This window comes from Onychomys torridus, chromosome 9 (genome assembly GCF_903995425.1).
Source record: "Onychomys torridus chromosome 9, mOncTor1.1, whole genome shotgun sequence".
Lineage (NCBI taxonomy): Eukaryota > Metazoa > Chordata > Mammalia > Rodentia > Cricetidae > Onychomys > Onychomys torridus.
Window position 1 is genome coordinate 40,996,244 of NC_050451.1, and position 11,091 is coordinate 41,007,334.

At 42.0% G+C, this 11,091-nt stretch overlaps 1 protein-coding gene across 1 annotated transcript; it reads left to right on the forward strand.

Annotated features, from left to right (window-relative positions):
• Window positions 1-8,943: 8,943 nt before the first annotated feature.
• Window positions 8,944-11,091, forward strand: Rnase10 (ribonuclease A family member 10 (inactive)). Its single transcript, XM_036198492.1, has 2 exons — window positions 8,944-9,049; window positions 10,442-11,091. The coding sequence occupies exons 1-2, from the start codon at window positions 8,944-8,946 to the stop codon at window positions 11,089-11,091; spliced, it is 756 nt and encodes a 251-aa protein (XP_036054385.1).

Here is an 11,091-nt window from a genome sequence, read left to right on the forward strand (position 1 = left end):
ATGGAAATCCACTTCAGTCATGGAATCTTTGGCAAAGATGCCAAAGATCACACACTGGGGAAGAGAGATCATCTTCAGCAAATGGTGCTGGCAACACTGGCTGGTCCCATGCAGAACAAAACTGCACCCTTATCTTTCATCCTGCACAAAAATTAACTACAATGGCTCCAAGGCTTCAACATCAAACCTGAAACTCTGAAAGTGCCAAGGAGAGACAGGGAGTGCACCACGCGATGGCATGGGTGAGGATTTTCTAACAGACTCTTGTCACACAGAAAATAAAGCCACCAACTGATAAAACGGGGCCCCATGTAACTAAAAAGCTTCTGAACAGCCAAGGAAGCCACTAACCAGGTACAGACATAGACTGCAGACTGTGAGAAGAACTTGCCAGCCCTACTCTTGACAGGATTAACATAGAATATTAATCTAGAATATACTAAGAGCTAAACAGCAGTGACAACCTCAAATCACACACACACACACACACACACACACACACACACACACACACACACAAAATCCAAACAAAACTGTGTGCTGGGAACTGTAGGGGAGTGCCAAACGAAGACATATAGGAAGTGCAGAGATGGCTCAGTAGTTAAGAGCCCTGGCTGCTTTTCTGGAGGATTTGAGTCTAATTCGAAGAACTCACATGGAAGTTTAGAAACAACTGTAACTCCAGGGCCAGCGTAGCCAACATCTTCTTCTCGCTTCTCTGGGCACCAGACACGCACACATGATGTACAAATACACATACACAAAACACTTAACTCATAAAATAAAACTAAACAAATGTTTCAAAGAAAGAAATATATGATGTCTAGTTTCTTAAGTTCTTTGTCTATTTTGGATATTAGTCCTCTATTAGATGTGGAGTTGGTAAAAGTCTTTCCCCATTCTGTGTGTTGCTGCTCTGTCTGAACAATGGTGTCCTTTGCCTTACAGAAGCTTTTCAGTTTCATGAGGTCCCATTTATTAACTGTTGATCTCAGTGCCTGTGCCAACGGTATTTAGTTCAGAAAGTCCTCTCCTGTGTCAATGAATCAAGGCAATTCCTCACTTTCTCTCCTATCAGGTTCAGAAAGTCCTCTCCTGTGTCAATGAATCAAGGCAATTCCTCACTTTCTCTCCTATCAGGTTCGGTATATCTAGTTCTTTGTTGAGGTCTTTGATCCATTTGGACTTGAATTTTGTGCAGGGTGATAAGTATGGATCTATTTGCAATCTTCTATGTGCAAACGTCCGGTTTGAGTAGCACCATTTGTTGAAGATGCTTTCTGAAAAGTTTTTTACACCCCCGATAAGACTCTCTGCCAATGCAGCCATCCAAATCAGATCCAAATCAGACCAAATCAGACTGAATTAGAAAAAGCCCCAGTTTAATAGATACAGCGTTCCGCGGTGATTCTCTGGCTCCCAAGAGAGGAGACAGGGACGAGAGACTGAAAAACCACGTGTTTTCTGGGGTGCAGTTTAAATGCCCTGTGGGAGTGGTCTTGAGCATCTCTCGGGGAGGAACTATGTTTGAGGGGCTTTCTGAGGGGCAGGATATGGGCATAGGGGTGAGGCTTCCACCAGAATATTCTAGACTCTTAGGGTACATAGATGCCAGGGTGCCCAGGGGTTGAGGTGGATCTTCTACCAGAACACTTTCTTTTTTTTCTAGTGTGTATTTCTGGCTTCTTTATCAACAACCAGGTGTCCATAGTTGTGTGGATTTATGTCTGGGTCTTGAATTCCATTTCATTTATCAACATGTCGGTTTTATAGCTTCGTGTAAACTTGAACTCAGGAGCAGTGAGACTTGGAGCAGTCTTTGATTGTTCAGGATTGTTTTAGCTCCCTGTGGTTTCTTATGTTTCCATATGAAGCTGAAGATGGTCCTTTAAAGATCTGTGAAGAATTGTGCTGAAATTTTGATGGGGATTTCATTGGATCTGTAGATTGCTTTCGGTGGGATGGCCACTTTTACTATGTTAATCCTACTGATCCATGAGCACGGCAGATCTTTCCATTTTCTGATATGTTCTTTAATATGTTTCTTCAAAGACTTGAAGATGTTATCATACAAGTCTTTCACTTACTTGGGTTATAGTTAACCCAAGATATTTTATATTATTTGAGGCTATTGTGAAAGGTGTTGTTTCCCTGATTTCTTTCTCAGTACTTTTATCATTTGTATATAGGAGGGATACTGATTTTTTTTGTGTGTGTGTGTGTGAGTTAACTTTGTATCTAGCTACTTTGTTGAACGTGTTTATCAGCTGAAGGAGTTCCCAGAGGAATTTTTAGGTTACTTATGTGTACTATTAGATCATCTGCAAACAAAGAGACTTTGACTTCTTCCTTGTATCCCTTACCTCCTCAGTTGGTTTATTGTTCTAGGCAAGACTTCAAGGACTATAATTAATAGGTAAGGAGAGAGTGGATAATCTTGTCTTGTTCCTGATTTTAGTTGAATTTCTTTTAGTTTTTCTCCATTTAAGTTAATGCTGGCTATGGGCATGTTGTAAACTGCCTTTATTATGTTGAGATATGTCCCTTGCATCCCTAAACTCTCTAGGACTTTTATCATGAAGGGGTATTGGATTTTGTCAAAGGCCTTTTCTGCATTTGATGAAATGATTTTTTGTTTGTTTTTTTTTTCAGTTTATTTATAAGATGGATTACACTTATTGATTTCCATATATTGGACTATCCCTATATATATGGGATGAAGCATACTTGATAATGGTGAATGGTCTTTTTGATATGCTCTTGAATTTGGTTTACAAGTATTTTATTTATTTGTTTTGAAATTTTATTCTGTGTACATGTCTGGGTGTATATCTGTGTACCATGTGTGTGCAGGAGCCTTTGGAGGTCAGATGAGGAGTCAGATTCCCTGAAACTAGTGTTACAGACAGTTGTGAACTGCCATGTGGTTGCTGGGAACCAAACCCAGGTTCTCTGGAAGAGCAGCCAGTGCTCCTAATCTCTGAGCCATCTCTCCAGCCCTATAAGTATTTTACTGAGTGTTTTTGCACCTATGTTCAGAAGGGAAATTGGTTTGTAATTCTCTTTCTTTGTTAGGTCTTTATATGGTTTGGGTATTAAGGTAACTGTGGCCTCATAAAATGAACTGGGCAGTGTTCTATTTTTGAAACAATTTGAGGAGTATTGACATTAACTCTTCTTTGAAAGTCTGGTAGAATTCTATGCTAAGATCATCTGGCCAAGGGATTCTTTTGGTTGAGAGACTTAATGATTTTTTTTTTCTATTTAATAGGGCTTATAGGTCTGTTCAAATTGCAAATCTGATTTAACTTTGGTAAGTGACATGTATTGAGGAAATTGTCCACTTCTTTTAGATTTTCCAATTTGTGGAGTACAGGTTTTTAATGTATGCCCTTATGAGTCTCTGGATTTTCTTAGTATCTGTTATGTTCCCTCCCTTTCTTTTCTGATTTCATTAATTCAGATATTCTATCTCCACCTTATAGCACATTTGGATAAGGGTTTGTCTATCTTGTTGATTTTCTCAAAGAACTAACTCTTTGTTTCATTGATTCTTTGTATTATTCTTTTTGTTTCTATTTCATTGATTTCAGCCCTGAGTCTATTTCCTGCCATCTACTTCTTTTGCGTGTGATTTCTTCTTTTTGTTCTAGAGCTTTCAAGTGTGCTATTAAGTTGCTAGTATGAGATCTACCTAGTTTTTTTTGTTTGTTTGTTTGATTGATTATTTTCTTTTTAATGTAGGCACTTAGTGCTATGAACTTACCTGTTTTTCATTCAGTAGAGAGTTGTTCAGTTTCCACGAGTTTGTAAGTTGTTTCTGTTGTTGATATCAACTTTAATCTGTGGTGGTCAGATAGAACGGAAAGTGTTATTTCAAAGTTCTTGTATCTGTTGAGACTTGCTTTATGTCCAAGGATGAAGTCAGTTTTAGAGAAAGTTCCACAAGGTACAGAGAAGAAGATTTGTGTGTGTGTGTGTGTGTGTGTGTGTGTGTGTGTGTGTGTGTGTGTGTGTGTGTTTGGGTGAAATGTTCTGTGAATATCTGTTGGGACCATTTGGTTTATAATATCTGTTAGCTCCAGCATTTCTCTGTTTAGTTGCTGTCTGGATGGCCTGTCTAATTTTTGAGAGTGTGGTATTGAAGTTTCCCACTATCATCAATGTGTGAGGGTCAATATGTGATTCAGGCCATAGTAGTGTTTCTTTTACAAACTTGTGTACCCTTGTGTTTGGTGCACAAATGTTAAGAATTTGAATGTCATCTAGGGGATTTCTCCTGTGATGAGTATGTAGTGTCCTTCCCTATCTCTTCTGATTAGTTTTGGTTTGAATTCCATTTTGTTATATATTAAAATGGCTACACCAGTTTACTTCTTAGATCCATTTGTTTGAAATATCTTTTTCCAACCCTTTACCCTGAGGCAACATCTGTCCTTTATGTTGAGATTTGTCTCTTGAATGTAGCAGAAGGATGAATCCCATTTTCACATTCATTCTGTTAGTCTGAGTCTTTTTATTGGGGAATTGAGACCATTTAAATTGAGAGATATCAATAACCAATAATTGTTGATTCCTGTTATTTTGTTGTTGTTGTTGTTGTTGTTATTGTTGTTGTTGGTGGTGGTGGTGGTGTGTGTGTTTCCCTTCTTTTGATTTTGGTTGTCTAAGATTATTTATTTCCCATGTTTTCATGGTTGTAGTTAACCTCCATAGGCTGGAGTTTTCTTTTAGCATCTTCTAAAGAGCTTGACTTATAGGTAAATATTATTTAAATTTGGCTTTATCATGGAATGTCTTATTTTCTCCATCTACAATGATTGAAAGTTTTTCTGGGTGTAGTAGTCTGGCCTGGCATCTGTGGTCTCAGAGTCTGCAGCACATCTGTCCAGGCCCTTCTGGATTTTAGAGTCTCCATTGAGAAGTAAGATATAATTCTAATAGGTCTGCCTTTATATGTTACTTGGTCTTTTGTATTGCAGCTTTTAATATTCTGTCTTTGTTCTGTACACTTAGTGCTTTGATTATTATGTGCTAAGGGTACTTTTTTTCCTGGTCTAGTCTATTTGGTGTTCTGTAAGCTTCTTGTGCCTTTATAGGTACTTCTTTCTTTAGGTTAGGGAAATTTTATTCTATGATTTTGTTGAAAGTATTTTCTGTGTCTGTGATCTGGGTTTCTTCTCCTTCCTCTATTCCTGTTATTCTTAGGTTTGGTCTTTTTTTAGTGTTGAAGATTTTCTTGATGTGTTGTATCAGGGGTGTTTTAGATATAACATTTTCTTTGACTGATGCATTGTGTCTTCAGCACCTGAGAGTGTCTCTTCCATCTCTTATATTCTGTTGGTGAAGCTTGCCTCTGTAGTTCTTGTTAGAATTTCTAAATTTTTCATTTCTGGAATTCTCTCAGTTTGGGTTTTCTGTACTGGCTCCACTTCCTTTTTCCATGTGTGAACAGTTTTATTCATTTCCTTCCACTGTTTGTTCTTGTTTTCCTGGATTTCTTTGAGGGATGTATTAATTTCCTCTTTAAGGCCCTCTATTATCTTTACACAGGTTGTTTTAAGGTCTTTTTCTTATGCTTCAGGAATACTCAGGGTCTGCTGTGGTAGCATTCCTGGGCTCTAGCAGAGACATTTTGTCCTGGCTGTTATTGATTGTGTTTTTACACTTGCATCTAGGATCTGGGATTATGAAGATGATAGGTCTAGGTGCCGATGTATTGGTGAAATTATTAAGGCCACTCCACGTAGTTAAAAGGGAGGTTTATTTTGTGGGGTAGCTTACAAATGAAGGGATAGGTTGTAGGGTCTGGCAAAGGTATGGTGCAGTCCAGCGGTGTTCTCTGGAGAACTCTGCTCAGTCTACCTCCAGCGTCCAGGGGCCCAGAACCAAGAGAGAGACCTCCTCTCGAGCCTTGGTCTTCAGCTTCTTCCCTCAGCCCCACCTTGTGGGCGTGACCATTACCAAAGCCTCAATGGGTGTTGGAACTTCCAGGCCAATGCTGGGATGGCTACCCACTACACCAATGTCTGGTTTTGTCTTTGTTGGATGGGTGTTTTCTTCCTTGGGTTTTAATTCCTTTCTAGATTTTCAGAGTGTGATGTCTGTGTGTTGCCTGGTAGGAAATTGTCTGTGAACTTGATGGGTATGGCCACTGGGGGATTCAGGTAAAATGTATTTCTGGGTACTGGGAACTGACACTTAGGAATGGGGATGGGGGACGGTCAAGAGGGGAAGGTCTGTGGGCTGCACAGAGATGTGGGCAGAGAGGGAAGGGAGGCTGCAGCCCGTGTTCTGTTGCAGAGATGAGACTGGAGATTGGATTTGGAGGAGAGGTGGGGTAGTCTTCAAGCTAGCTTACCTGTTTCCCTGGCCTGCTCAGCTGGTGTGTTCCCAGGGAACACCTGCTGGTGTTGGAGGCTGGGATAGTAGGATGAGTTGGGGAAGGAAGGCTGGAGGAGAAGATCTTCCTGATCCACTAAGGATGGACTCAGAGAGGAAAGGAAGACTAAAGCAGGTGTTCTGTTGCAGAGAAGGGATGAGACTGGGGGATTGAATCTGAAGGAGCAGACAGAGAGGTGAAGATCTACAGTTGGCCTACTGTCTTCCCTGACAGGAATCTATAAAAGCAGAGATGGATGGCTACCAGTGCTTTAAAAGCAATCCATTGCTAGGCAGGGCAGTGCAGAGTGCACACCTTTAATCCATCTACTTTCTTGTTGGACCTCATCTTCAACAACAACTTGGTGGGTTACCCTCTAAACATTCATGTGTTTTTTGTTTTGTTTTTGTTTTTGTTTTTGTTTTTTTTCTAGAAGAAGTGGAGGCAGTGAAAAACAGAACTTTGGGGACAGAGGGCTCCAGCATTTCCAGGAACTATTCCCACAGATTTTATTGGTTCCGGAAGTATATTTGGCAACAGAATGAGGTGACTGTGGTGTATTTTGTTGTTTATATGTTATTAGAAAACTCCTCCAACCATACAGAAGCTTCTAAAATTAGTCACGTAGGAAGAACAAAATAGTCCAATAACTCTTCAAAAGGCTATAGTCTGTCAAATGGACCCAGGGCCTGAGTAGGTGAGACCCCAAGTCAGAGAAATCGTGGAGATTAGAGTGGAGCAAAAGGGTCACAAGAACCAAGTGGTAATCAGATTCATGTGATTCTACAGATTCATTCTACAGATGTGAGTTGTTACAATAATAACCAGGCCTGGCTTCTTGGTACCTGTAATCCCAGCACTCGGGGTGCTGAGGAAAGGGGAATGATGCAAGTTCATGGCCAACATGGGCTACCTTGTCTCTAGAAGACCAAATGAAGAAAGAAAGGAAGAAAGGGAGGGAAGGAGGGAGGGAGGGAGGAAGGGAGGGAGGAAGGAAGACAAAGAGAGAGAGAGAAAGAGAGAGAGGAAAGAAAGAAAGAAAGAAAGAAAGAAAGAAAGAAAGAAAGAAAGAAGGAAAGAGTGAGTGAGCCAATGTACTTATGCATTCAAGATGGTTTTTGTCATCAGGGGTAACCAACTGTTCTCTAGAGCTACGAGAAGAATGGCATCAGCCAGAGCCAGATATCAGTGTCTAGGAAGGTAGTAGAAGATGTTGACACAGCAACCACAGCTCTCGTCTTGAGGGGAATGAAAGACAGCCATTGTGAGTGTCCAGGGCCTGGGAATACAAATTTAGGTTACCTCCAATTCCTCGTTCCTGTGTGGATGCAGTTTCACGAATCTGGTAGTTTTATGGAATGATGAAAGCCATAGATTAAGGCAGATTTAAAATACAAATATGTTGGTGGGTCCATCAGAGAGGCAGGTACAGCAAGATGCTATCTGATGACCATCTTAGCTTTTGGGTTGGTAGAAGCTAGTGGTTTGCTAAGTTAATAGATTGCAAAAGATTTCTATCTGTTAGTCATAAGATGCCAGTTCAGACACAGACAAGGAATGGCTATTCAGGAAGGAAGGCTAGAACTAGCCCCAGATAAGGTCATTAGCCTCTGGACCTGCAACATTCCAGTCTCTCCACAGGACTGACATTGTAATCCGCTGATCTCTGCAGACACAGCTTCTTTCAGGAGTTTTTGTTCACAAAGACAAGGAACAATGAGTAGGAGCTGGCAGAGCTGGAGCCCACCCTGTCCTTCCATATCCTGCTATTGTGGCTTCTCAGGTCACTAAACATCTTGTGGCTCCAAATGTATCATAAAACTGCAGGAAGAATTCTAAACCTCATCTGCTAACGAGGCCAGAGGGCTGCATGAAGTGAATTATGTGAAAATGGCCTAAAATGCAAAAACATCTACCTAAATCCTCAGATCTGGAGAGGGTCTTTGTAGTGTCTCAACCATCCCCAGGTGATCTGAAATCCAGCTGCAGGGAATGTCTACATGGTGAGCTGACTGCTTTTATTCACCCTGTGCAGGAGCTGATGAACTCTTCTGCTTTGGGTAAACTTTTTCTAGGGCCAAGTAACTACATTTGCAAAATCTGGACTTACTTTTCACACTACAAATAGTCAAATGAAATCATGATACAGTTGTAGACTGTGAAAAGCAGTGTTGGAAAGGTGACGCACATTGAAGACAAAATAGAACACCAGAAACTAACATTCCAGAAACGATACAAAAGGGCTTATGGCAGTGCGTGTAGAAAACAAGACCATAATGAGGCTTGAAATTCATGCACAGGGTCAAACGACTCTAAACCACAGGTTAGTGGGCGTAACTCAGAGTAGAACAGTTGACTGATGAAGTAAAACTGTCTGCAGTTTCCCCTGGCTAAAGACACTTCCTGTCGTTGCCTAAATTGCTTTACTTCAAAGTGTTTGTGGGAGCAGAAATGCAAATTAGCTGAGTGTGTTTATTCTGTGCTGGGAAGAAGGGGAGAGGAATGGGTTCAGGAAACCTGCTGTGTTTAAAAGCCCACAGCTCACAAGGAGATAGAAATTTATGGAGAGTGGCTTCTGGGTACTGCTCACCGACAAGAAAGTTCTAGGAGGGCAGAACCAGGGACACAGAAAGAGCCAGAACTATCTGAGGCTGCTTTCAAGCATAGGTAAGCCACAGCAGTGTCTCAGGGAGCAATCCCTGGGCCTCATGCATACTAGGCAAGATCTCTACCAACCGCGCCACATCTATCGCCCATTTTGGCTTCATTCTTCCTACATTTCTTTCTTTCCTCTTCTTTAAAACAAAAGCAAGCTGTATCTAGTTTCATTAAAGAAAAGCTTTCCTGGTTTATTTCTCACTGGTCTGTTCTGGCAAGCTTCTAATAACGTCAGAACCACTTGAGTCAATGACAGCCAGTGTGCGCGCGCGCGCGGTAGCATTTTCTACATGCAGTGCCCAATTCAATATTGTTGCCACTGGAGTGATGGAAGCAAATTTTGGCCAAGAACATAGTGTTCTATTTCAGATTTCCTCAAAGCTGGGCAGTTGTTGAGCAGGATGAGCATTTTTATGCTTCCCTGTCTCATCATCTTCAGAGTCTGTTAGTATCCAGTGTATCCTTCCCACTTTTCATTACAAGGTGGAACCTAGAGTTGGTGACTCCAAAGACCTGTCTTCTTTTCAACTACCATCTTCCTGCCTTAGTTGTGGGACAGGACCCAAGCAAGAGAGCTGCCATGATAGCTAGAGAGTGGGAAAGCACTAGTGAGTTTCTCCCCTAATACAAATAGAAGCTCGAATGGCAAGATGTAGCAGAGGCCTGAGCTGTGAGGGGACGGACATTCCTGAAGCTTTACTTTAGGAGTGAGGATGAATCTAGTCCCTTTTCTATTCATTTTTATCTCTCTTTGGGAGAAGGTAATAATAACAAGCAAAATCAATCCAGGATTTAAAAAAAATGGATGCATTGTTTACTACGATGAGTCTAGTCCTTTAACTAGAGCAAGGTTTTGAGCTGGGGATTTAGCTCAGTGGCAGAGCACTTGCCTAGCAAGCGTAAGGCCCTGGGTTCGGTCCTCAGCTCAAAAAAAAAAGCAAGGTTTTCTGCAAGAATTTCTCTATACTCATTCGGCTTAGCTATCCTCTTTGGTGATTAGGAAGTAACTTCTGTTTAAGAATTGACTGATGGGCTGGAGCTAGAGCTGAGAGGGAGAGTTCCGGCTTAGCATGAGCAAGGGTCCAGCACCACAAGGAAAAGGATGGAGCGGCACCCAGTTTCCTTAGTGATTCCTCAGATGCAAACCTGTTCAAAAACCACCTCTACTGGTCACTTTCCAATCCTCAAGACCCACACCTGAATACACAGGAAAGGGGAATGTAGTGAGGAGGGGGCAAAAGGAATGTTCAAGAAAGAGATTCATTCCCTTAGGTGGGTAGAGCAATGAGGAGAACTGAGTGGAGAATCTGGGGCCCATTTTGCTGACTTTGGCTAACCATGACATGGGTCCAAGATTGTCTCTATATCATGCCTTCATTCCCCCGCCCCCTTCTTCTCCAGGCAAAATGAAGGTGACGCTAGTGAACCTATTGTTTATGATGTTGCTGCTGCTGCTAGGCCTGGGGATGGGCCTGGGCCTCGGCCTTCACATGGCTGCTGCAATCCTGGTGGATAGTGATCAGCCACTGAGTGATTTTTGGCCTGGCGACTCCCGGGACACAGCTGAGACCACGGAAGAGAGAGGAGACACCCGGACCACAGAAGCCCTGGTGCTCGGCTACAGAGAAACGGCACAACCTATCGGTCCAGAAGAGACTGTCCTCAATGAAGATGAAGCTGGAGGAAGTAGGATGCTGCGGGCTGACGCTCTCGTTCAGAGCAAACAAGATCACCTCAGGTTTGACTTGAGTGTCAGAGACTGTAACACCTTGATGGCCCCCAAGATGAAGGAGCATAATCACAGTTGCATAACCCAATACACATTCATCCACGAGGATCCAAGCACGGTCAAAGCAGTCTGTGACAGTCCCGTGGTGGCCTGTGGCCTCAAGGGGGGCAAATGTCACAAAAGCTCCCGTCCTTTCGATCTGACATTCTGCAGGTTGTCCAAAGCAGGCCAGCTCACTCCCAACTGCCATTATCTGACTTACATATTTGAAAAGGTCATTGTCACAACATGCAGTGACACAAAGTCACTGGAGGTTAACTGA

Excerpts from the sequence above, each read along its gene's own strand:
- Rnase10 (XM_036198492.1), top strand. The coding sequence starts at position 8,944 with ATGGAGAGTGGCTTCTGGGTACTGCTCACCGACAAGAAAGTTCTAGGA. Across the intron at positions 9,050-10,441 it reads GAGGCTGCTTTCAAGCATAG|GCAAAATGAAGGTGACGCTA; the intron begins GTAAGCCACAGC and ends CTTCTTCTCCAG.